Consider the following 26784-nt stretch of genomic DNA (forward strand, 5'->3'; position numbering starts at 1 on the left):
TATGTTTTGTAAAACGTTATGAATGTATATTTATAAATTTATTAAACTATATCAAACTGTTTTATGATTATTAACAAATGATCAACTCAACTGTATAGATTACTAGGCAAATAGCATGTTAACAATTACAGACACAGATTTGCATTTTCCACCCTCTACATTCGGTGTGTTGGTACGTTCCATATTGATTTCACGCGTGCGCACTTATCGCGCATGCACAGTCGTTCACACCGCATACGTTCTCTAACGGCAAGATGGCGTCAGTCTCGAGTAAGTGGTTTTTTTCCTTCGTTTATATTGTTTTAATTTTTGAATTTCAGTACTTTGTAACTGCTAGAAATTGTTACAGTTTGTGTAAACGTTAAGTAATGCTAAGAATTTGGGAGTTTTTTAATAACAAACAGTTCTCGAACACGCGGCCTCAGTTTTGTGTTTTTGGGTCAAGGTGGTCGTTTGAAGCTAACGTATGGTTAACTCGACACAACCGGTTTTAAAACTTAGTTTGTAGTATACTAAGAACACAAATTCGACAAACCAGCTAATTATTTACTTTAATAGATGTTCTTGTTCTGTAAGTACGTAAATCCTGACCTCGTTTCGTCCGTTGTTTCAACAAGTAAACAGTAGCTAGCAGGCGTGGTTTAAAAACAGCGGGATAGAGAGTGTAGCTAACGTTACCTCGACGAAAACCATGTTTGGTTTTGCACTTTTTGTATTGTTTAGTGATTTAAAATAAACTTGCACCTTAGGTTGGGTTTCTTGCAAGTTTGTCTTTAATTTCAGAGTTAAAGTAACGGCGTACTTGCGTCTTCCGCACTAAAAATTAGTTTTGGTGGTTCAGTATCACGGATCCCTGTTACTTGTAACGTAAATGTTTTAATAATTTAAACAACTAAGCCTGTGTTGTTGATTCAAGCTTTGTTCCAATTGAATGACTGGAAATCAACAGGGGCTGCTCTTCATTGTTTGTTGAGGTGTTTTCTCAAGTCATGCATGTGTCTCCCCTCGTTTTTGGACTGTAATAAAACTCTAGATGTCCAGTCAGTGTGCATCTTTATTTTCTTGATGTTATGCAGCTGTAACAGTGTTTGCAGGACTTCTAATCCTTTGTAATTATTTATTTCCTTGTAGATTATAGCAGCTACAACCAGGCTGGTGCACAGCAGGCGTAAGTCCACTTCCATTAACGTGCTGTATTTCTTAACATAATGCTTGCTTTTCTTCATTTAAAACGATAATAAATGCATAAAATGCACATTTTACACAGGTATGGATCATACACCACTCCTCCTCCTCAGGGCTATGGACAGACTGCACAGGTAAGCCCAAACACCTACCCCTGATTTCACAGACAAGGCTTAAGTTCCAGGCTAAAATGTGTGTCTGGGCCGTTTCAACGTGTTAAAGAAACCAGGCCTTACTGATCTTAAAAAAAAATGTCAGTTTCATTGTTTTGTCTCAAAGCACATCAGTAGTGTTTTTAATCTAAGGCACATTTATAAAAACTACTTAAATGTCCTAATTGAACTATGGCTTAATGCAGGCTTAACATAAGCCCTGTCTGTGAAATCAGGCCTTATAGTTTAGCTAGTGAAGCAATGGAACTCGTAATGGCAAATTTTATTTAAGTAATCTTTGTTGCCGTATCTAAAAATGGTTTGTTTAAAAGACAATACAGTGTCATGTAATTCAGCGAAATTTCTCTTGTAACAGGGCTATTCTCAGCAAGATTATGGCTCCTATGCTCAACCCGCCGCTGCACCCGAGTCCACCTACAGTCAGGCAGCGCCCTCTGCTGGAGCGTATGCACAACAGCAGTATGGATCCTCATATGGACAAGCAGCAACCACTGCAGCAGCAGCGGCGCCAGGTCTGCAGGCGAAGCTTATTTGCTATTACACCAGTATATTTGCCTGTTAGTCATGGTGACTGGAGCATGACTGCACAGATTTGAAATGCCCCAGAGTTAAAGCAGTGGGTTGCCCAAAAATGAAAATTTGCTGAAAGTTTACTCGCCCTCAAGCCATACAAAATGTAGATGAGTGTTTCTTAATCGGAACAGATTTTGAGAAATTTAACTTTACATCACTTGCTGCGCAATTAATCCTCTGCAGTGAATGGGTGCCGTCAAAATGATTTAAAACAGCTTATAAGTACAATTCACAAGAAATCCATTTGACTACAGTCCGTCACTTTGTCTTGTGAACCAAAAAGCTGTGTGTTTATAAGAAACAAATGCATCGTTAAAGTGTTTGTCACTTCTGACCGAAACAGGAGTAATCTGTAGTAGCACTTCCTCTAGTGAAAAAATTCAACCCATGTTGTCCTTTCGCATCAGAAAACACCAACATATTTGTTGCTTCAACTGCACATTTTTCTCCTGATTCAGAAAGGATTTTTTTTTTTTTTACTGGAAGATGCTGTATTATGAATAGTGGTTTGAAACTAAAATATATTAACAAGCATAACAATTTTTACTTTCATAGAACATTTTGAGTTGTGTGAATTTTATCAGCTGTTCAAACCCTCATTCTGATGGCACCTTTTCAATGCAGAGAATACACAATTTGCACCCAGAAATGACAATTCTGTCATTTATTACTCGCCCTCATGTCATTCCAAACCTGTAAGACCTTAGTTCATCTTCAGAATACAAATTAAGGTATTTTTGATGAAATCCGAGAGCTTTCTGACCCTATGTGGAAGGCAGGAGTCCTACCACGTTCAATGCCCAGAAAGGTACCAAGAACTGACAAAATATTCCATGTGCCATCAGTGGTGACAATTTTATGAAGCTACAAGAATACTTTCTGTGAGTCACCCTCTGATGTCACATGGATCTTTTTACAATGTCCTTATGTTTCTGTGCCCTTGCTGTCTATGGAGGGTCAGAAAGCTCTGATTTCATCACAAATATCTTGATTTGTGTTCTGAAAATGAATGAAGGTCGTACAGGTTTGGAACAACATGAGGGCGAGTAATTAATGACAATTTCATTTTTGGGTTTAGTATCCCCAAAAATAAGTTTTCTGTCTGGTTCTTAGTGAAATGCTGAGACCAACACGCTTTGAGGAAATTTGCAAGCAATGCAAATTATCTTGGTGTATTCCAGTTAAAAGGATCTGAAAAAGATTTATTGCAAGAATATCAAATTAGTTGTTAGACTTGGAAATGTCTGCTTTCTTAATTACACCATTTTAGTTTTTTTGTACACATGGACATGTTGATTCAGGTGCACATAGAAAATGATTCTAGTAGCTAGTGATCATTGTTTTTCCTCTCAGCTGCATATGGAACAGCACAGCCAGGAGCTTATAGTCAGCCTGCACAGAGTTACGGGGCCAGTAGCTACACCAGCTCCACTGCTGCCCCTGCCGCCCAGGCCTCCTATGGCTCCCAGCCCGGATACTCCACCCAGCCGGCCTATTCCGGCTACAGCCAGCAGCCTGCTGCCTCCGCTCCTCAGAGGTAACTGGACCGTCTCCTAGAGCATCACATCAACAGGATGCTGTTATAGAGCCTCCCACAGCATTTCCATATGGTGTTATTTCTTCTTGCTGCCTGAACGTGAATGCCATCTCAAATGCACAGTTCCAATGCAAATCCCCTTTGTTTCTTTGTGTAGTAAATGCGTAAAATTAAAGTGGCTGTTTATGCTAATTTGCTGATATTTCTAATATGATGCTATTTGGTGCTAAAGAAACATTTAAAAATGTTATCCATATTGAAACTAGTTGTGCTGCTCCATATGAATAGGAAGTTCAAAAGGACAGCATTTAAGTAATTGTGTAAACGCGTCCTATTAAACAATGTGGTGTACGTGTAGACGTCTTTCATGTGTTTTTAATTTTTTATTTTTTTCCTTTATCTTGCAGCTATAGTGCAAGTGGCCAGCCGGCCTACAGCCAAGGTGCCTATTCCCAGCCTGGAGCTTATTCTCAGCCTCAGAGTGGGTACCAGGCTCAGCAGCCAGGCTATGGGCAACAGCAGCAGAGCAGCTATGGGCAGGGACAGCCACCTCAGCAGGGCCCACCTGCTGCCTACCCCCCTCAGGGGAACAGTTCTTATGGACAACCACAGTACGGCCAACAGGGTGCGTCACAAAATGATTACAAACAGCAAAGTCCTTATAGTAAGGGTGCTTTCACTGTTTTAGTGAGTTTCTTGTTAAATGAAGGCCATGTGCTTAGTTTGTTCTCTTTCTCTCTCTCTCTTTTTCTTTTTCTCATTCTCTCTTGTAGATAGTTACAATCAGAGTGGCGTGAGCGGAGGCTACCCGGGCTCACAGCAGCGGGGTGGATACCCAGGAGATTCCGGCAGAGATGGCTATGATCGTGGAGGTCCTCGGGGGCGTGGGGGTATGGGCCGTGGAGGCATGGGGTAAGTTTAGACTTTCTTAATGTAACTAACTCTTCATTGCTTTTCAGCTCGCTAGTTTCACTAAGCGGGTTCACTCACCACATGCAGGGTTTGTATGTACAGGTGTCTAAGAGTGGAGTTTATGTAGTTCATCCAACCATTATTTGATTTATGGAGGTTTTTATGATACCACAGGGGTATTGTTGCAGGGATCTTGCATATTGCACGTTTTTGTTACGACTACATTTTTGAAGGGGCATTTACTGTTTTTATACTTATTCTAAGACTGAGGAAATCATTGATCACAAAGCTCACAGCTTACTGGTTTGTGTTTTTCCTTACTCATGGTTATTTCAAGTGCAGGGGTATATTGAATATTTGAGTTTTTGTTTGGTGTTGAGGTCTCTTAAATCTATTTCTTGAATCTTTTTGTTGCAGTAAGCTGCCTACAAAATTGACGACATTAGTTTTTTTTTTGTTTTTTTAAGTGGTATGAAGATCTGTACTGCTGTTGAGTTTGAATGGGGAAAAGGAAATATTAGCAAACACGTCAAGTCTTGGAAAAATGGGTAGTTTACTGTAATTTTATTGTGGCAGATGGTGGCACACAATCATGGGTGTTAAGTTTTATCTGTATTTACTGGGTTTTAATTTCTGAATGGAACTTTGTCTATTGAAAGTATGCAGAAAGTAATTGGGTTTCAAAATGGTAAATGTAAGCTGAAGGGTTGGTTCAGCATTGGAATTTTTTTTTATATATATATATAAAATGGTTGGAGTAACCTTGAACAGAATCCTTAAATATGTAATGGAGAGACAAACTAACCAGAGGTAAGTTGTGGGGTTTTTTTTTTTTTTGGTTTTGTTTTTTGGTTTTTTTTTATGCATAATTCTTCAACACTTCTCAGTAGGTGGTTTTTGTTAACCCATAAAACAAATCACTGACTCCAAACAAAAAAGGAAAATCAAGTTATTTCTGGTCCAACTGAATTCATGTTTCAAGGGATGGTGAGCATGCTATTAAACCTTTCTGATATTTAAATTTTACATATTTTCATGTACTTAAATATTTTTGCATTTGTGAACTGTTTTCTCATTTCAAAGGTCTTGTTTTAACATTCTTTGTCACATTTATACGCTGCAGGTATCAGAGATCGATCTAAGAACAGCAGTACTTATTCTTTGAGTACCTTTTTCCATTTCAAAGGCGACAGCTCAAAGAACGATGGGGAATTTACTTGATTTTGTTTTTTAGCTTTTTACCAGCATATGTGATTTTTTTTATACTTATCACCCTTTGTAAATGCTTGTCATTTGTGCTATATATTCTTGAATGTATTTTTATTCAGTGCTGATGTTTTGTTGGTTTAATTTGCATTGAAATAGCCAAAGGGATTTTTATTTCCAACAAAAAGGATTGCTGTATTTTAAACTTGCCTCAACATTAATTTTACATTGGTTGCAGCCCAGAGCATGAGGCACCTCTAACTTGACAATTCATCTCATTTTAAAAAAAGGTTTACAAAAATGCAATGTATTTCTGGTCCTATGTGGATGTCTTTTTACATTAGTGTAACCAAACTGTTTAATACCATATAACATGTTGAAGTCATGAAGCAGCCCAATTAGTTACTAAAATACAGTGTACATTTATCAAATGGGGCATTTGCAAGGTTAGAGGGAGATATTGTGTTCATTTCCTATTCAAGTCCTATGGTTGGAGACTAAAAGGAATATCGCCTTCATATCTTCATGTTTAGCATCGCTGGAGACAGAGGGGGCTTCAATAAGCCTGGTGGTAAGTTCCTAAAGCGTATTCCATTGGCTAGTCCACTCGAGTTAATGTAGAGGCCATTCATGCCTATGTGTCCTTAAGAGATTCCATTTGGTGTGCCACTTTTTTTTTTTAAACGACAAAAAAAAAAAACTGTCCTAATGGTTTATATTTGGATTTCTTCAAAAGTTGAGACGTGTCCTTTGACAAAAGCGTCTTTTTTTTTTTTTTTTCTTTTTTTTTTTTAAATCAACATTTTTTCCATTTCATTCTGAGAATCTATTGTGGTCATGGGTAATACTGAAAATGGTCATATTAATGTATTTAATACTGCTCACAGGTTTTTTTGTCTTGGCAGATGGGCAGGTTTGCTTTTAAGATGTGATATCATTGTCTTATAGTGTTTCTTGTCTTTCTCTTCTGTGATTCGTGGAAACCCAGACGGCATGAGGGGTGGAATGGATCGTGAAATGGGTATGTGCTTTAAATTACCCTTTTTAATATGTACATTTTACAGATAAAGCTGTCAAGTGTGTTGTTGTGTGTGTTTTTTTTTTGTTTTTTTTCTTGACCACCATATCAGCATATTAAAATGATTTCTGAAGACTCATGGAACGCTGAAGATTGTAGTAACGCCTGCTAAAAGTTCAGCTTTGCCATTACAATGTTATTTTTAAAAGCTAAAGAAAACGGTATTTTGAATTATTGCTGTTATTATTGCAAATATTGCCGTTTACTATATTTGATAAATGCACCCTTGGGTAGCATAAAAGGCTTCTTTCAAAATTTTAAAGTTGAAGGATGGATTAGAAATGCATATTGGATATAGTGTTAAATTTAATTCTCTCCCACAAACACAGGACGTGGAGGAGAGCAGGACTCTGAGAACAGCACCATCTACATCACAGGCCTCACTGAGAATGCCACTCTACCAGAGATGGCCGACTTCTTCAAACACTGTGGACCGATACGGGTGAGAGGCTACATAACTAGATTCATTCTAAATACAGTGTCAACCTTATATAATCAATTTAACTGTCCGTTAGCTGTCCGTAGTGGCTCCATTGACATTTTGCATTTTTAAAGCCATCTTCACCTTTTGTTTTCTATAGATAAATCGTCGTTTAAACCAACCAGCCATAAACATCTACACAGATAAAGACAGCGGCAAACCAAAGGGAGATGCCACACTGTCCTATGAGGAACCTGCCATTGCCAAAGCTGCTGTTGAGCACTTCGATGGTTGGTTCAAATACTTTTTTTTTTTTTTTTTTTTTTTTTTTTTTTTTTTTTTTTTTTTTGGGAGGGGGATTTTTGTTTGTTGCTTTAAATTTTAGTTTTGATTTATTTTGAGCGTGCGTGCCTGCTTGTTTTTATATCCTGGTGGGGACCTAAACCTGAATACACACAGACTGGTGAGAACTTGTGTCACGGTGGGGACCTAAATTGAGGTCCCCATGGGGGAATAAGGTTATAAATCATGCAGAATGAGTTTTTTTTTTTTTTTTTTTTTTTTTTTTTTTGAGAATGTAAAAATGCAGAAAGTTCCCTAAGGGTTAGGGGTAGGCTAAGGGGATAGAAAATACAGTGTGGACAGTATAAAATACATTGCACCTATGGATGTCCCCACAAGGATAGTGGAACAAATGTGTCATTTTATTCCCTTCCTACTCATCAACTGGCAATCAATCAAGTCATATGTACTCATCAGTCTGTACCTGTTAACCAAGGCAAACATGCCAGGAAAATGTACATTTCTAGACCTTTGGCTACAAAATGACCACTTCAAAGACTGGGTGCTAAAAGTAAACAGTAAGCAAAAAGTAAATGTGAAGAAATGGAGCCTTTAACCTCTGAAAGCATAACCATAAATTAGTTTCTGTAAAAAATGGTACAGAAAAATATTAAAGTGCATTTAGTGGGTTAAAGCAAAAAAAGTCTGTTTTGTACTAAAAACGCTTGTGAACGAGTAAAAGCTTGCAGTTGGATTTATCTGTTAATTTTGGGTCATGGAAATTCAGCTTTTTAGTCAAAGTCAGAGAATTTACCATTTGGCTTAGAGTGGGAACCCTGATCTTATTACATAAACTTGAGCAGATCGCTTTCAGATTTTTTTTTTTTTTTCCTTCAGCTGTTTCAATTGGTTAAAATGAGCCCTGGGTATTATGACATGTATGGCTCAATATAATGCAAATTAAATTTCGGTCTCCTACTGAAATATGTTGTAGAAAACCCATGAAAAACTTATGTGAGTGCAGCCATTTTACCTCACTGAAATTATGGCGCCCCCCATTGTCCAAAATATGTATAAACTGAGTCTTTCATGGGTTTTCAGCTACATATTTTAGTAAGAGACATCAATTACAGTAATATTAAGCCATACAAGTTTTAATACCAGGGGTTTCTTTTAATGTTATTCTGCCTGTTCACTCAATCTATTTTCACTTTTCTGTTTTTAAACATGTTCTCAAACATTTACCTGCTCCTCCTATCTCAGGTAAGGAGTTCCAGGGCCGGAGGATAAAAGTCGCTATGGCTCGCCGGAAGCCCATGATGGGGGGTATGAGAGGAGGAATGCCAATGAGAGGTGGCCCTGGGATGGACCGTGGAGGTATGAGAAATACTCAAGCCAGATGGTATCCTTCACATGGAGGGTGTTTCTGTATTATTACTGTGGCTTTTATATGCCAACAGGTATGGGAAGAGGAGACAGAGGTGGTTTCCCCCCTCGTGGAGGACCTCGAGGTGGAATGGGTTGGAACGGGCCTCCAGGAGGCAATGTGCAGAAAAGAGCTGGAGACTGGGAATGTCCCAACCCGTGAGTGATGCACAACTGTTTTGAACTGCTAAATTACGGCATGCTGATTAATCATAATATTGACGTATGTTTCTGACTGTCTACCTCAAATCTAATTGCAGTGGATGTGGAAATCAGAACTTCTCCTGGAGAACGGAGTGTAACCAATGTAAAGCTCCAAAACCTGAAGGCCTTGGAGCTCCTCCCTTCCCTCCTGCAGGTACATGCTTACGTCATTAGCTGATCTCTCTGTCTGTGACTGAGATTTGTTGATGTGTAACACACCATGGTTTGTTTTAACTATGTTCAGGTGGTGATCGTGGCAGAGGTGGAATGAGAGGTGGCAGGGGAATGGATCGTGGTGGCATGCGTGGAGGCTGGGGAGGAGATCGTGGCGGCTTCAGAGGAGGCCGTGGAATGGACAGAGGCGGATTCAGAGGAGGCAGCAGGGGTGGTCCTCCAATGGACAGAGGGGGCAGGAGAGGCATGGGACCCCCAGGCAAGATGGATATGAGGTGAGCGTCACTTAGTGTGAGTATAACAGGACAAATGTAATGGGCTTTAATCTGTGTGGTGCCTCATGTACTTGATGCATATATTCTTTTGTTTAACAGGGATCATCGTCAGGAGCGCAGAGAGAGACCCTACTGAGATCATGCATCAAGCAAATGGAAATCTACATAGAGGAAAAAGTTTTAAAAGTCCTTTTTATTTATGATTCCATATTTATACATGGCTATCTTTTTTTTTTTTTTTTTTTTTGGTTGCTTTTCCTTTGCTTTTAATTTCAGTACCACTTTGTGGTTTTAGTTAAACCATTTAGGTTTTTTGTATGCAATGGCCTTTTTTTCTTTTAAGATACTCGGTTGCCCTGTAGACATTTTTGGGGATGTCCGTCTTATGTCTCTCTATGTAACTATGTACTTTGAACTGTTTTTAAAAAAAATAAACTTTTCCACCTCCAATTGTTTTACTGGTTTTTGTTTGATCCTCTTTCATGCTGTGGTTTTTGCTTACTAAAGCTGGCAGCAATTATTACCGTATACAGATTTCTAGTCTGTCATTAACTGCTTCATGCATTAATCAAGACAGTATTTATCTGTGTAAATCTAGTAACATAAATGGGTGCAATTCAGACTTTAACCATTAGGTGTCTCATTAGTTCTTGTATGTTTTCCATTATGTGCATGATAGAGCAGGTTTATCTGCTGAGTACAAAGTAAAATGATGCCAGCTGTTATCAGAGCATGACTAAGCCTCCATTAGAGCCTCTTGATTAACATTGTCACTTTATCTGAATCTATTGTTTGATCATAAATGTTTTGTAATTGTGTTGGAATCAAATACTATGCAACTTTTTCAGAAGTGTAAGCAGTTACTGTAGTGTCCCCTTTAAGTTAGCTTTGGAGGGCAGGAAAAAAACTGCTGTTTCTTCTAAACTGATGTTTAACTTCTAAAACAGCACAACTTAAAACGGTGGTCTCCTGTAAAAGTTAAAACTCTTATCAACATTTTACTTCATCTGCAAAGCATCTGGCACATGTTCACCGAGAGCCTTGTGTTGAATCATTGCTCTTGTTAATTGAAGTGTTGGCAGAAGCTGACAGGGTGATGCTTGTACCAGCTTTGGAACTTGCTTGCAAAACCCATCTTAAGTTCTTATCTAATTTTATTACATTCAGAAATTGAATTAAACAAAGGTAATTCTCAGTCGTAAAATCTTTCAAAGCACAAAATGTCATAGTGTTTCATTTCGATTTCACTGACTGACGCCTTTTTAATGGACATCTTGGAGCCAAATGCTCACTTGCTGGAGAGCTGTGGAGTGAACTGCTTTTGTGTATGTGTTCACAGAAAAGCTGATTCATCCAGGCCTCAAAGAATGATCTCATTCCTTCTCTCACTGTGTGTCCTCCCCTCTGTCTAGTGCTCTTAAAGAAACAACCGACGCTTTTCAAATGAAAACAAGGGCCTCCCTTTGGCTGCGCGGCTGCTGTTGGAATCACACACTGCAGTAGTCCGGCCCAAGCTACCCTGCCTGACGTTAAGAGCAGGAAGTAAAACAAAAGAACTAGAAAAATAAAAACATTTCCATTATGCTCTCAGATCCCATGCTAGAGGTTCGTGCAGACGAGAAAAAGTGAAGAAAAGCTCAACAATGCACAAAAGCAGTCGTAATAATGTCTTATGGTTGGTCTGCTGATATATTTGGAAGAGAGTGGGTGTGATTTTAAATCTGCAGTTGGCTTGTTTGGTGATGTACCGCAAAAACATCCAAGCAAATGTGACTCTTAAAATAGGTTGACACTGGGAAGCTGGACACTTGAGTTTTCCCTCATAAGGATAATTTCTGATTAGACGCAATCGGAAGTATTTAGATACTCCTCAAGTTATTATGTTTTCTCATTCACAGCATGTGCCCTAGTGTGGCTTTGACCTCAGGTTGTTAAGAGTTGAGTTTCTGAAGACAGACTTTCAGTTGTCCTACAGCCATTGAACTAATTGTTAAGGGAGACGAATGAGCGCTGATTAACATCATGATGATGTCTTCATGTCTGTCTTTTGTCTGCCTATTCAGAATGGTCCCTTTCATTTGCTGATGACCAAGACCATTGGCAAAGTAGTGTGAGTGAGCCTTGACTAAAGGTTTAGAGCCCAAACAGGAACAGAGCTTGTTGGATAACCACATTAATTTAATTTGACAGTCTTGATTAAAGTTTGGCAATGAGGGTTTTTGGAAATGTGGATCAAAGAAAGATTGACGCAAGTGGCAAACGCTTTCTGAGTTTTCCCACTGTTTAATGATCAAAGGGAAGTTCTACAGTGATTTTTACGTGAGTAAATATGAGTACAGGGTATATGGAAATTATGAGAAGAATAACAACGTGCAGTAAACAGTGAAACTGTTTGCAAGGCAAGGCAAGGCAAGTTTATTTATATAGCACATTTCATACACAATGGTAATTCAAAGTGCTGTACATAAAAAGGAGTTAAAATCACAACAGCAAACAAATCATAAAAATTTAAAATAATAATCACACTAACAACAATAAAAACAGAATTTAAGAACATTTCAGATGATTTAAAAAATTGATTTCAAAATTAATTAGCACAGTAAAATGATTATACATAAAATAATGCAATCTGTTCGGACGTAGCACAGTGCTCATTCAATAAATGCACAACTGAACAGGTGAGTTTTGAGTCTGCATTTAAATGTGTCTAATGTATTAGCACATCTGATCTCTTCTGGAAGCTGATTCCAACTGCGGGCGGCATAATAGCTAAAAGCCGATTCCCCTTGTTTTGTGTGAACCCTTGATATTACTAACTGACTCGATCCTAGTGATCTGAGTTGTCTGTTAGGTTTATATTCAGTGAGCATATTTGCAATGTATGTAGGTCCTAGGCCATTGAGTGCTTTATAAACTAGTAAAAGTACTTTAAAATCTATTCTAAACATAACTGGTAGCCAGTGTAAGGACCTAAGGACTGGTGTAATATGCTCTGATTTTTTGGTTCTAGTCAGAATCCTGGCAGCAGTGTTCTGTATGAGCTGCAGCTGTCTAATGGTCTTCTTGGGAAGGCCGGTGAGGAGACCATTACAATAGTCCACCCTGCTGGTGATAAAGGCATGAACAAGTTTCTCCAAATCTTGACGGGAAACAAAACATCTAATTCTTGCAATGTTTTTGAGATGATAGTATGCTGATTTAGTTACTGCTTTGACATGACTACTGAAACTGAGGTCTGACTCCAGAATCACACCCAGATTCTTGACTTGATTTTTTGTTTTTTGACCCCTAGCGTCAAGGTACGCATTTACCTTATGAACTTCCTTGCAAACCTTGTTTGCACTACAAAGTGTGTTCATAATTAAGATACTACATTAAAATAGGCCTAAGTAAGGCCTATTTGCAGATATCAAGCAGCAAAACAAACTGCTTTGTGCAGCTAAAAATAGCTGGATGCAGATGAGACCTGATGTCAGACCCAAAAATTTTTACAAATTAAGAATACTCTTACGAGAAGACAAATGTGGATTTGTATGGAAGCCCATTTCCACCAAAGTTACAAAATCCATTTCTGAGGAGAAAGACTGATATGTTCACAGAATTGTGAGTTTATATTAGTATTTATATCACACAATTGCAACTTTATTTACCAAAATTGCGAGTTTGTATAACGCAATTCTGACTTTATTTGTCAGAATTGTGAGATAAGTCGCAATATCCTTTTTTTTTTTACTTTTTTTTTCAGTGGCGGAAACGGGCTTCCATAGATATGACACCCAAACACACAACAAATATTTATTTCACGGCTTTAAAAGACACTTGGTTCTTTGTAGTCAATCTCGACGTTTAACTGTTGGGCAACATACTGGCGCTACTTGCATGTCGCTGAAATTACTCCGCGGCCTCGCTGTTTTAACGCGACACGACTGAAAAATCGCTAATTTGCAACAAACAGGTAGTGAAAGCTAAGAGCTAGACGGAAATGCAGCTAAATGTTTGCTAACTAGTCCACTGAAAAGTAACCTGAATGGCAGCTTAGAAATATCAAGTGACACTGTAATTTTTTTTTGTCAAAAGTATTCGTCTTATTTATTGATAAGCGGGTTGGACTATTTTTAGCGGAAGCCTTGAGATGTAGACAACATAATATGTATAACAATAATAGTAACTAAATACAAAATGTAATGTCATTATATTTATTTATTTATTTGGTAAATAGTTGTATAAATAAGCGGGATAGTGTGCATTAGTCATGGTACAATATCCCTCCACTTTGTGTCACCTTACTGTACATTACCTTATATTTGCCCTGTCGCAGTTTACTATCACATGAAGGTAGATAGGCTAAGTACATTTAATTACATCACACAGTTTGAGTTGATTTACGGGTGATTGATTTAAACAGAGCTTGCAAACATATTACATGATCAATGTGGCGCTGATTAAACCCTCAATGATTAAAGCTGATTTTTTTTTTCCAAGCGTGAAGCAATCAGGATCCATGTTCCAATCAACGAACATGCAAATTGAAGCTAGGATAAGCAAAAGCAACATCCTCGTTTCTATTTTCGCTCAACTGCAAAACAGTAACGTTAACTGTATTTGAATAAAAATGATCGACATCAACCGAATGTCAGATGCAAATTTAAACGGTTTGGCCATCGGTGGCAGCTTGGGCAGTTAAAATAAAGGGGATGCGCAAGGATAAAGTTGCCGTTGATCCTCTAATGAGATGTAACTCAATGTATAAGCCATTGCAGCTCAACATGTTGAGCAGGAGGCGGCGCATAGGACGGTCGGATCATTTCCAACTGACGAAGATTATTATTAAAGTGCCCCAGTAGACCGGGGCTGCCTTCCTGCCCCAATCGGCCATGCGTCCTCCGAATTGGTGTGAGCGAATGAATAAACGAGGCGTTGCGGAGCGCTGTTAGCCAATGCAGATGCTCCTCATACATACAGCGATAGAGCATCGAGTGGGATAGCATGTCGTCGAGCTGTCATGTACTGATAATTATCCTTTTTCTGTTTCGGTCCGGACTTCCATAGGGGGAATGAGTAATCGCTATGTGGTCATTGAAGGAGGCGGGTATCTCACAGACATCCGGAATCCATCGCGGAATCCCACAGCTGCACCGAGGCGCAGCGAGTCAAGGCGGCCCACTTTAGGAGCTCCTACCGCTCGTCGTTATGCCATTCCCAACGCTGTTTATGGAGGATTACTGTACCGTCATTTCGTGCCTTGATTGATACACGCTTTCCCATAATATGGCCGATCAGAGCAACATTCAGTCCGCCGCTTCCAAAAGCATCAGGCCGTTCAAATCCAGTGAGGAATACCTGTATGCCATGAAGGAGGATCTGGCTGAATGGCTAAACACGCTGTACGACTTGGACATTACGGCGGACACTTTTATGGAGGGTCTGGAGACCGGCTGCGCGCTCTGCCGGCATGCCAACAACGTGAACCGCGCAGCCCACGAATTCAAGACCATGTATCCAGATGCGGCGGTTTCGTTGCGGATACCCAGCAAGGACGTGGTCTTCCAGTCGAGGAACGTCATACCGGGGTCGTTCTTGGCCAGAGACAACGTGTCGAACTTCATCGGCTGGTGCAGGCAGGAGCTTTGGATCAAAGATGTGCTCATGTTCGAGACCAACGACTTGGTGGAGAAGTGCAACGAGAAGAACTTCGTGCTGTGCCTGCTGGAGGTGGCTCGCCGAGGGGCCAAATTTGGCATGCTGGCCCCCATGTTGATTCAACTCGAGGAGGAGATCGAGGAGGAAATACGGGACCAGGAGAACCTGACTCAGGAGGCTCTGGGGGAGTCGCAGAGCCCGCCGAGCAGGACGTACACCCGCAAGAAGAGCATCGGCGAGCCCGACCCAGAGCTGCTGGCCCGCTGGCAGCAGCAACAGAAGAGAGTCCTGCTGGATATGCGCAACCTGGACGAGCTGGTGAGTTTGACAGCTGTCAGCATAGGGTCACAGACAGGCTCAATAATAGCAACCGATGGGTTATTAATATAGGGAACTGTTGGGTTATTATTCATCTGCTGAGACAGACTACAGGTTGATGGTATTCAGAACTTGTTGCATTTTAATAGTCAAAACATCCTACATGTCAGAGCTCCAGGCATGGATGTGATGGTTATCCTAGGGTACCTGCTGAGCACTTACTGTCAAAGTTCTTCCACTTACAGCAGATATAAATGTCACCCTGGACCACAAAACCAGTCATAAGGGTACATTTATACCCTTTCCATTCATGTTTGGTTTGTCAGGATAGGACAATATTTAGAATAGGCTGAGAACTATTTGAAAATCTGGAATCTGAGGGTGCGAAAAAATCTAAATATGGAGAAAATCGCCTTTAGAGTTGTCCAAATGAAGTTTGTAGCAATGGATAATACTAATCAATAAGTTTTGATATATTTATGGTGAGAAATTAAATACAAAATCTTTACATAATATCCTAATGATTTTTGGCATAAAAGAAAAATTGATCATTTTGACCCATACGATGTATTGTTGGCTATTGCTACAAATATACCCATGGTGTCACAAATGGATTTACTATCAAATCTTGACTATCACTGTATTCAACTTTTACCTTAGATGGCTCTGTATCTCAAGGATATATGAAGAAAATACCTAGTGCATCTTGTTGAACTCATTTGTGAAGCATAAGACAAAATATGGCTTCACCTAACATTAGTTTTTAAAAATAGCTAAACTGCCACTTTGATATCACTAGAATGTTCTTCTAGCACAGTGCACACAAAAGTACCATTTATTTTCATTTAAATGGCTACTTTATACAAATAACATTGCAGTTTCCTTATTATATAGATTAGACATTTATAAAAAATATTTAAAAATCATGTAAAATACAAGCCAGCCTCATTGTTAAGCTCCTTTTTTCAATATTTAATTTACTGTGAATTGATTAAAGTCATCCAGGCAAGTTTTGTTGTTTTAAGTAAGTGCAACTTATTTTTTTGTAATAACCATGTGTCAAAAGCCTAATAACTGAAAATGAAAATTAGTTTGAAACCATTTAAATTCATTAACTGAATCATCTCAATTAATTTATTGCAGTGAATGGCAGATTTGTAAATATTTATCATTTGTAATTATCATTTCGCCCCATATTGGTTGGAAACATCTTTTGTGAGATAATGTAAGAAGGAGGTTTCATCCAAACATACCTCTGACCTTATTGAATAGATTGCTTTTGTTGTCCAATTTTGTAACCTGTTTTGTCCCAGTGATTCAGTGATTGGCATTATCTGGTCTTGTGAGTGGATCTTTGTGTTTGTGCCAGATGAAAGGTCAGAAAGTGTATGATTTGTATCGATGTGTGATATCTGAGTCTGCACATTTGTTTTTATCCTGGTCATGTAGAATGCTGACCATCCATGGCATATCTTGCTTATGTGTGTTCTTTTTACAAGCGCTTTATATAATACACATTGTGTCAAAGCAGCTTTACAGTGTCAAACAGGAAAATAGTTTGTCAATAACGCAAGAGGACAATAACAAGGAGTCATTTTTCCAGTTAAAGTCAGTTGATGATACAGCGATGTCATCATCCAGTTCAGCTCTCTTCCAGTAGTGTCTGCGCAGTCAGTCAAGCAGGTGAAAGGTTGTTCCTTTAGGATCAGGGATATTGGATCCTGGTCTGTGTTTGTAAGTTAGTGAGACAGTTGAATATTTAAATACAGAGTGACTAATGAACATGTCCTTCTTATTTGATTTAGCTTCTCTGCCACAGCCAGGAGAACAAGAAAGATGCTTGCTTTGTGCTTTTGCTAGTCCTGATAATCTACCCTCATCCAATTATGTTGACATCAAAATGTTTAGGGAACAACAGAGGAAAATTTGCAATCACCCACAAGCACTGGTGCACAGGGACTTCATTTTACTGTGTGACACTGGACAGCTTGGTTATTTCCCTCTAAAAGTCCCTCTCTTCACTTCATTAATGCTCTGATGAAAATGAAAATGAAAATTTCACCACTTAAAACCACCAAACTGTCATCTCAAACATCAGTGTTTAAAGTCCCCATGAAATCAAAACTGAAGTTATTGACTTTTAGTATGAATATGTTATCCTTAAGGTTATCTGCAAGCTAGTGTGCTCCAAAACAAAAACAAAATTCACATTTAGAAGATTCAAAACGTACAGTCTCTAACTTCTGCCAATATGGATCAACGATTGTGATGACATCACCCTGCACTTCAGCTTCTCATAAAACTTTCTGTCCAAGCAAATGCTCTCTAGAATCCAATGCGTCCCGCCTCCTACACTATAAATAGATGCTGTGTTTCAAAGCACTTCAGTGGACCTTTAAAGAATTAAAGGAGAAGTTCACTTCCAGAACAAAAATGTCCAGATAATGTACTCATCCCCTTGTGATCCAAGGTGTTCATGCCTTTCTTTCTTCGTAAAGTAATTGTTTTTTGGGGAAAACTTTTCAGTATTTTTCTCCATATAATGGATTTCCATGGTGCCCAGAGTTTGATCTTCCAAAATGCAGTTTAAATGCAGATTCAAGCGACGTCTTATCTAGCGAAATGATCGTTTTTTTATTTATTTATTACAATTTATATACTTTTTAACCTCAAATGCTTGTCTTGTCTCTCTCTGTGATGTGCATGAGTAGTCTGTGCATCTCTGGTTCAAAACAGTTAGGGTACGTCGAAAAAGTCCCATCTTTTTTTCTCTCTCAACTTCAAAAATCATTTTAAAATCATCCTACATCGCTGCAGAAGTACCGACCCAGTGTTTGCAAATTGAACATGCAAAGAAGATCAAACACCTTTAACAAAAAATGTAAAACAGCGATGTAGGACGATTTTGAAATTGAGGGAGAAAATGAGATTGGAGTTTTTCGACGTACCCTAACTGTCTTGAACCAGCAAAAACAAGACGAGAGTTTAAGGTTAAAAAGTATATAAATTGTAATTTTAAAAAATAAAATAACCACTCGTTTTGCTAGATAAGACCCTTCCTTGGTTGGGAAGGGTTTACAACCGCATTTGGGATCGTTTGAAGCCTCATTTAAACTGAATTTTGGAAGTTCAAACTCGGACACCATAGAAGTCCACTATATGGAGAACAATCCTGAAATGTTTTCCTTAAAAAGCATAATTTCTTTACGACTGAAGAAAGAAAGACATGAACATCTTGGATGTCAAGGGGTGAGTACATTATCTGTACATTTTTGTTCTGGAAGTGAACTTCTTGTGTTGGTCTGTCATAGAAACAGCAGTGAGCCCTTGTGAGCGTGTAAGCACCATTTCCCTGAGCATGAACTGCTAGCATCAGCGTGAGTTCAGGCAGGGTGAAGAAACAGTGAACGTCAGGTGCTGTTACATCAAGAACTCATTCCGTACAGGTTGTTAGCATTTTTTACTGAATGTAAGCCTAATGTTAATAAGTATACGCTCAGTGATTTATCTGGCACAGTAGACACTTTGATTTGTCCCTTTTTCTGGTTGGCCTTGTTTGGATCATCTAACACAGCTGCTCATCTTATCTCACAAGCCATGTTGCTGAACGGAGCAGCTGGCTTTGTCCTGCAGAGACAGGGTGGATTCAGTAACAGGCAGCATGTCCAAACATTAGATCACCCTGAAGCTCCAGGACATACTGGAGCACTCAGCAGACTGTCTAGTGTTGTCTGCTTTAATACATTGCTCTCTGAGATTAACTGCCCTTTGTAATTATACGATTTCTTACAACCTTTGGTGTCTGACAGGCAAGTTCAGACAAATCTTTGTTTCGATTCATTTACAGTTCACCTAGTTACCCTATTTGAGAGATATGTCATGCATCCACCTATGACTGGTTTGTGGGTAAAGTACACTTCCACCCAAATAGATTCAGACTTCCTCTAATATATATATAAAAGCTTGTTGTTGCATTGTTTCAGGCAATTTGAGAATGCAGAAGTTGTGTGTGATTCCTATTGTTTTTTTTGTTTTTTTTTTGCTTTTCATCATGACATTTGCTTTCACGTCTTCTTGAAAGTACTGTAAAAGAAGTCAAGTGAACTTAAAAAAGAACGGACATGTTCAAGGCCCAGAAAGGTAGTAAAACATTGTTAAAATAGTCCATGTGACATCAGTGGTTAAACTACAATTTTATGAAAACAAAAATAACGACTTATTATTAACGACTATTTAACAATTCTATGTAGTCAAAAAGCTCTCGGATTTCATCAAAACTATCTTATTTGTCTTCTGAAGATGAATAAAGGTCTTAGGGGTTTGGAATGACATGAGGGTGAATAATTAATGACAGAATTTTTATTTTTGGGTGAACTATCTTATTAATATTTAATAACACTGTTAAATGTTATCCTTAGCAAGTCCATCTTTCATGCTATCATTTTTGGGTGAACTTTAATAGTATTATTTGACTGAATCTGCTTGACTGTATTAGATTACACCAGCAGAAGTCTTTTTAATGTTCAGATCAGGTAAAATGATCTCCGTCACACTGGCAACTCACATTATGGTCCCTAATTCTATCATACTTCCCTTGATTATGAAGTTATTTTTTCACAGATGTACAAATACAGTTCTCGTGAGTGCTGTCCATGGGAAATATGAATGTGTGGTGTAATCCAGTCTACTCGTTTTTATCTTTTGGATTTAGTTTGAGGATTTGAGCTTGGTCATTTGGTTATTTCAGATTTTAATACTAATATACGCACACATCAAAGTCACTGTCCAAATGAAAGATTCATGATTGGAAGTAAAACGATGACCATGAGGATTATTCTACTTTGATCTTGTATTTCTTAAAGAGATTTCCATGGAAACAGGATAGAAGACTTTTGCGGATGTGCTCGGATTTAGTATTGGTAATCCTATTCATCCCTGTGGAATATGAAAGGTAGTTTTGCCGGATCCTCACCTTCCATTAGTTCCTCACACATCCTCAAACAGAGACATCCTCATTCCCAAGAGGGTTTAATATTCTGAAATAACATTCATGCTACGTGATGAAAAGCAGAAGTGTCTCTGAGATATGAGTGTATTTGAATTACACAGCTATAGTTCCTCTTGATTTTCTTAGTTACAAAAACACTGATACAAATACTCCCCTGCACCTCTCCCTCTAGCGCCTTACTCATCTCTGGTAGGTTTGGCTGGGATTTTCCACTGTTGGACGTTGTGGGGGGAGACAGAACTACTGCTTCCCCCTGTGTAATGTTATTTAGTACACTCTGCTAGAATGTCTAGTCACAAAAGTGTATCCGTATAGTCAATCTAACGCTGTAGTACCCAACTCAAAGTTGAGAGAGAGACAGTTTCCCTCTGTCTGCTATCTCAGCTCATTTGTCATTTGTTTGTGTAACTTCTGTTAGTGACGCACTGTCTCAGTGCATTACGTCACTCATCATATAGTTACACTTACTCTTGGCTACTCAGAATACTTTAAATAGAAATGCAGTATGACATACGCTCCCATTCAAAGGGTTGGGGCTGGTAGGACTTTTTTTAAATGTTAAAAGTCTCTTATATATAGAAGTTCATTTCCGTCCGCTGAATAAAAAAAAAAGTTAATTGCAACTTTATCTTACGATTCTGACTTTTCTCTTAAAATTGCAAGTTTACATCCTGACCGTTTTTCTGAATTGTAAGATATAAACTTGCAATTGCGAGTTATAAAGTCAGAATTGTGAGGTATAAACTCGCAATTCTGAGAAATGAAGTCAATAAATAAAGTAATAAAAGTCAGAATTTCAAAATATAAACTTTCAAATCCAAATTTTTGCAGAATTGGGTGATATAAACCCACAATTCTAAGAAATATACTCACAATTTTGAATTTTTCTCTTTACATCTCGCAGTTGTGACTTTATAACATGCAATTTCTTATATCTTATATATCTGTTTATATCTTACAATTCTGAGGAAAAAAGTCAGAAATTCTGACACAAACTTTTTTCACAGAATTGCATGATATAAACTCGCAGTTTCGCATGTCTTTTTTCTCTTTGAAACTGGACTATAACTCGCAATTGTGACTTTGTATCTTGCAATTCTGAAAAAAAGTCATAATTATGTGAAAATTGCAAGAAAAAGTCAGAATTACAAGTTTGCAGTTTTGAATTACGAGTTTGCATCTTGCAGTTCTGACTTTATTTCTTGCAACTGCGAGTTTACATCACACAATTCTGTGATTTTATATCTTGCAATTCTGACTTTATAACTCGCAATTGCGAGTTTATAGTCCGACTTTATAGTTAGAGATATAAACTTACAAATCTGCAAACATAACATTTTTCCCCTAAAATTGGACTTTATAACTAAAAATTGCAAGTTTATATACAAACTCGCATTTGAGAGAAAAAAAGTCTGAATTAGTGAGATTTTATCACATAACTCTGAGGGAAAAAAATCAGAATTGTGAGATAAAAAGTCGCAATAATCTTTTAAACAAATTTTTATTCCGTATGTACGTGACCCTGGACCACAAAACCAGTTATAAGGGTACATTTTTTGAAAACGAGAATTATCCATCTGAATAAATAAGCTTTGATGTATGGTTTGTTAGAGATACAACTATTTGAAAATCAGGAATTTCAAAAATATTGAGAAAATCACCTTTAAAGTTGTCCAAATGAAGTTCTTATCAATGCATATTACTAATCAAAAATTACGTTTTGATATATTAATGGTAGGAAAATTACAAAGTATCTTTATGGAATATGATCTTTGCTTGATAATGAGAGTCCTTATGCTCACCAAGACTGCATTTGTAGTCACGTTGTTTTAATCACATGTTGTTTTCACAGAGACACATGTTGTTTTAATCAAAATTTTGAAGACGGGAGAACAAAATACTAGTGTACTGACTTTTTTATTTATTTTTTTGGCACATGCTCTTATAAACAGACAGACAGACAGACAGCGTCTTGTCAGAAATACCCAAAGAAATGAGATAAAGGCATATGACCAGAAGGATGCCCTACAATTTCTAAGACATCTGACAGGCTCTCTGTTCTCTCTCTCCCCCTCTTTCTCTCTCCCCACACCCCGAGGCCTTGACATTCTGCTTCATGGTTTTGTCAATAATGCAGAGCCCCAATATTCTCTCTCTTTTTGTTCCTCAGACACGCACATGCATGCGTACAGTACACATATACACACTCACACACAGTCCCTGCCCAGAGCTAAGGAGAAAAGAACAGAAAAAACACACTGCTTGATGCTGCAGTGCAGTAATGTTGCTCTTCTCATTATGATCCAGACATGAATAACAGCTCAAATCATGTGGTTTGTTGAGAAGTGTGCTACTACTTTGCTGAAGGATTGGTTGTTGCCCAGCTGTAATAAAATAGGGAAATTTTCCATAGTTACGTAGTTAAGAACCAGAATATGAGAATATGACATTGTGGGTTCTTTTGACTTGTACCAGTAAGGAACCACCTAGAAACCACTCAGAACATCTTAGCAACTGCATAGCAATATCCTGGTTTGATTTTCTGCAGGAAATGTAAAATTATCATCATTCTGCAGGATTTTGACCACACATATGCCGTCCCACGTTTGAAATTTTAGATTTATGGAGGTAACTGCAATCCCCTACAGGCCGACGGGAATGTGAGGACAGAGAGAGAGGGAGGGAGACATAGCCATGAGGTAGAGGTGAATCGAAGGACAACGGGAGAGCGGGAGAAAGACTGATATCAGAGGTGGAGTCGAGGGAAAACAGAAAGCTTTGCAGCAAAAGATATGTAAAAAGGGAAAATGCAGAGTTCAGTAGAGAGCATAAATGAAAGATGTGTGGGGGTGAGAACGAAAGAAAAGAAATAAGAGCAGAGAGAGAAACTGAACAGAGGTGAGCCGAGGACAGAATAACGAGAACAAGATGGATGGAGAATAAAGGGAGCAGCGGAAAGAGTGAGGGCAGCTGGGGTTGATGTGTTGCTCAGTGAACCTCATGGCAAGGACGTTATCATTGTGCATTTTTTAAAATTAGCTGTCAAATGTTTTTAGATTCATTTTACAGTGTAGTTTCAACATTTGTTTTACAGTTTAGTTGTTTTGGAACATTTCTATTATGTATCTACACTACCGATTTAAGGTTTTTATGTATCTTAATCTCACCAAGGTTGCTTTTGTTTTGCTTGTATAAAATCATAACCTTTAAAACATTTAAAAATTCTATTTTAGTATACTTAAAAATTGAATTTATTTATGTGATGGCAAAGCTAAAAAAAATGTTCTCAATTACTCCAGTCTTCCATTTCACATGATTCTTCAGAAAGCATTGTAATATGCTGATTTGGTGTTTTTTTATCTATTGTAAATGTTGCTGCTTAATATTTTGGTAGAGATTTTCCCAGGATGAATAGAAAGTGAGAAAGAAAAGCATTTACTTAATGTAGTCAAATTATTCAGACACAAGATATAATTTTTTTATATTGTTGTACTAGTGTGCTGTAAAATAGACAAAAATTTGGGACCAAAATCTTCATTTGACACTTTGACCTGACCATGTTTGGTTACATACCTTTCTATCAAAATTATCTGACATTATCAAGATGAATTTGTTCTGAAACAGTTTAACTCTCGAGTGATATTTTATTACCATTTTCTAAACTACGTTTGAGTAATACTACTTAGCAAACTGTAATAAATATTGCAAATGATAGAAGAGGAAAGACAGATTGCACATTGTAAGACTGCACATTGCACCAAAGGCACATAAGTAAGAAATAAAGAGTCCTCTGCTATTTTCTTCCAGTCGTTGCTATTTCATCTCTGTTATCTGTATCAGTAACCTTACTGGCATATCGCCTGTGGGATGTCTTCACCCACGCAGTTCAGGTTATTCCAGCATGTGAATAGTATTCAATGACTGTTACAACTTTTTTGTGTTTTATTTCAGGTAGCATTTCAACCAATGGTTTTAGTTTTTCATTTACTTGCATTACAGGCATATTTCACCCAAAAATGAAAATTCTGTCATTAATTACTCACCCTCATGTTGTTTTAAACTCGTAAGACCTTCATTCAACATATTTTTTTATTAAATCTGAGAGCTTTCTGTCTATGCAGGGTCAGAACGCTCTCAGATTTCATCAAAAATATCTTAACTTGTGTTCCGAAGATGAACAAAGGTCAGGTTTGAAACGACATGAGGGTGAGTACTCAGTTACAGAATTTTAATTTTTGGGTGAACTATCCCTTTAATTGTGTTAATTTATGAAATCTAAGATCATTATTTTATTTAAAAGAAAAAAGCTGAAAATAAAGTCTGCTCAATCCTTTCTCACTTGCACCATGAAGGCAAGCTTTGAGTTCACTCTGTGTCTTAGTTTGAATTGACAACAATAACCCTGCCTTATGCTTTAGTACAGTTTGCCAGAAGTGCCTGTACTGTACTGACTGCTAGACCTGCCTCTAATGGATTTTACACCAGAAAGATAGACACAGAGAGAGAGAGAGAGAGACAGGAAAAGTAGGTCATGGCAGTTTATGCTGGGTCAGAATCACACAAGCTCAGGCTTCGCTGTGAGAGAATGTCTCTCACTCCCTCTCTCTCTCTCCCTCTGAGTGTTTCCCATATGAACTCATATTTAGTCTTTTCTCTTTTTATGGTCATGCTGATTTATGCATTACATTTCGGCTGCCATAGGTCATGTATCTTTCTGTGGTGGGCTGCTGTACTCATCTATTAACAGAACTAGTGAAGTGGGCTGTATATGTCATTTCATACAGCACCTGTCTATGCTCAGCTTTTGTTTGTGTTCACGCATGTGTGTATACATTCATGTGTAACTGAGCGTGTGGAGATGAATGCGCGTGTGCCGTGTATCTGCTCAGTGTGGAAGCTGAGTGGTTTCTTAACTCTGTTGGTGGCTGATGAAATCACAGCATGGATGCCATTCCTATTACAGTATGTGTTTAAATCACCTGCAAGTATGGTGATACGAGCTATTGTTGTGTTTTGAACAAGTACTATGGTAACACATACATTTTTTGTATTTACTTTACTAATTTAATCCTGGAAGAATCTGACTTTTCCGTGTTTAAGTACTATGATCGGGTCACCAGTGCATCTACCAACCCAGAAAAAAAGAAAAGGACAACCTGGTAAATGTGTTTTGATAAGCATTTCTCTGCAAGCATGTGAAAAAATGATCTGCTCAGATTTCGCTCCCCCTGTGACATAGGAAGAAGGTCTTATTATAATATTACCGCCCCTTAATTTTTCACAATTACAAACTCACAATTCTGACTTTTTTTCTTAGAATTGTGAGATATAAACTCCCAATTGCGAGTTATAAAGTCCCGTTCTAAGAAGAAAAAAAAAAGACTGATATGTTTACAGAATTGCGAGTTTGTATCTCACAATTCTGGCTTTTTTTCTCAGAATTGTGAGATAAAAAGTTGCAATTGCGAGTTATAAAGTCAGAATTGTGAGATATAAACTCGCAATTCTGTAAACATATCAGTCTTTTTTTTTTCTTCTTAGAACGGGACTTTATAACTCGCAATTGGGAGTTTATATCTCACAATTCTGAGAAAAAAAGCCAGAATTTTGGCTACGTCTACATTAATCCGGATACATTTGAAAATGGAGTTTTCGTTTGAAAACGCTCTCCGTCCACACTAGTGTTTCCAAGCGTTTTCCAAAAGTTTCTCATCCACACTGAAAATTTGGAGGCTTTACGCATGCGCGGTAAGGCGAATTTGATGTAATAAGTTTTCACGCAATTCTTCTGGCGGGATAATTTACGCAAATATCTCATCATCCACTGACACGTCTATATCGCGCTCATTCATATTTTATCTGAAAAGCAGTTGTCGTCATGTTTTGCAGGACAGCAACTGTGAGTAAATTTTCTGTCATCATTTTAGGACTGTAATTTGAGGAGTGTACAAGGTAAATCTCTTTAGCAGCAGTGTGACAGTGAATAGCACAGGCACAATTACTGGTGTAAACATAGATATCTATTGGTACAATATGCGTCACATGACTAAATATGCGTCATCGTTTTCAAAAGCCTCCGTTTTCACAGTCCACACTACAACGCGAAAACGGCGTTTTCAAATTTATCCACTTTGGAGAGCGTTTTCAAAAAGCTCCGTTTTCCTTGACAAAAACGCCGTCTCAGTGTGGACGGAAGGCCAAAACGGAGAGAAAAAGATGCGTTTTCAAACGAAAACGTATTAGTGTGGACATGGCCTGTGAGATACAAACTCGCAAATGCAATTCTGACTTTATTTCTCGCAATAGTAAGATTATATCCCACAATTCTGACTGTATATCTCACAATTCGGACTTTATAACTCACAATTGTGAG

At 38.1% G+C, this 26784-nt stretch overlaps 2 protein-coding genes across 3 annotated transcripts in view; both read left to right on the plus strand.

Annotated features, from left to right (window-relative positions):
- The first annotated feature begins 214 nt into the window (after positions 1–214).
- ewsr1b (EWS RNA-binding protein 1b) lies at positions 215–9895 on the plus strand. Of its 2 annotated transcripts, none has more exons than XM_073840288.1 (16): positions 215–270; positions 1132–1168; positions 1268–1319; positions 1714–1870; positions 3285–3468; positions 3876–4132; positions 4242–4380; positions 6120–6157; positions 6575–6607; positions 6994–7106; positions 7246–7375; positions 8631–8744; positions 8828–8951; positions 9053–9150; positions 9241–9445; positions 9545–9895. In XM_073840288.1, exons 1-16 carry the CDS (start codon positions 255–257, stop codon positions 9579–9581), a joined length of 1734 nt encoding a protein of 577 aa, XP_073696389.1. In that variant the 5' UTR covers positions 215–254; the 3' UTR covers positions 9582–9895. The 2 variants fall into 2 exon arrangements, with proteins under 2 accessions (XP_073696389.1, XP_073696390.1); XM_073840289.1 differs by having other exon boundaries at positions 3876–4093.
- Positions 9896–11850: 1955 nt separating this feature from the next.
- The window catches only part of gas2l1 (growth arrest-specific 2 like 1), a 45506-nt gene continuing 30572 nt past the window's right edge, over positions 11851–26784 (plus strand). Inside the window, exon 1 of the mRNA XM_073840747.1 lies at positions 11851–15403. Coding sequence (XP_073696848.1) covers positions 14714–15403 — 690 coding nt within the window. The 5' untranslated portion in view covers positions 11851–14713. The remainder of the gene's footprint in view (positions 15404–26784) is intronic.

This window comes from Garra rufa, chromosome 5, assembly GCF_049309525.1.
Source record: "Garra rufa chromosome 5, GarRuf1.0, whole genome shotgun sequence".
NCBI lineage: Eukaryota > Metazoa > Chordata > Actinopteri > Cypriniformes > Cyprinidae > Garra > Garra rufa.

Excerpts from the sequence above, each read along its gene's own strand:
- ewsr1b (XM_073840288.1), top strand. Across the intron at positions 6,158-6,574 it reads GGGCTTCAATAAGCCTGGTG|ACGGCATGAGGGGTGGAATG; the intron begins GTAAGTTCCTAA and ends GTGGAAACCCAG. Across the intron at positions 7,107-7,245 it reads AACACTGTGGACCGATACGG|ATAAATCGTCGTTTAAACCA; the intron begins GTGAGAGGCTAC and ends TGTTTTCTATAG.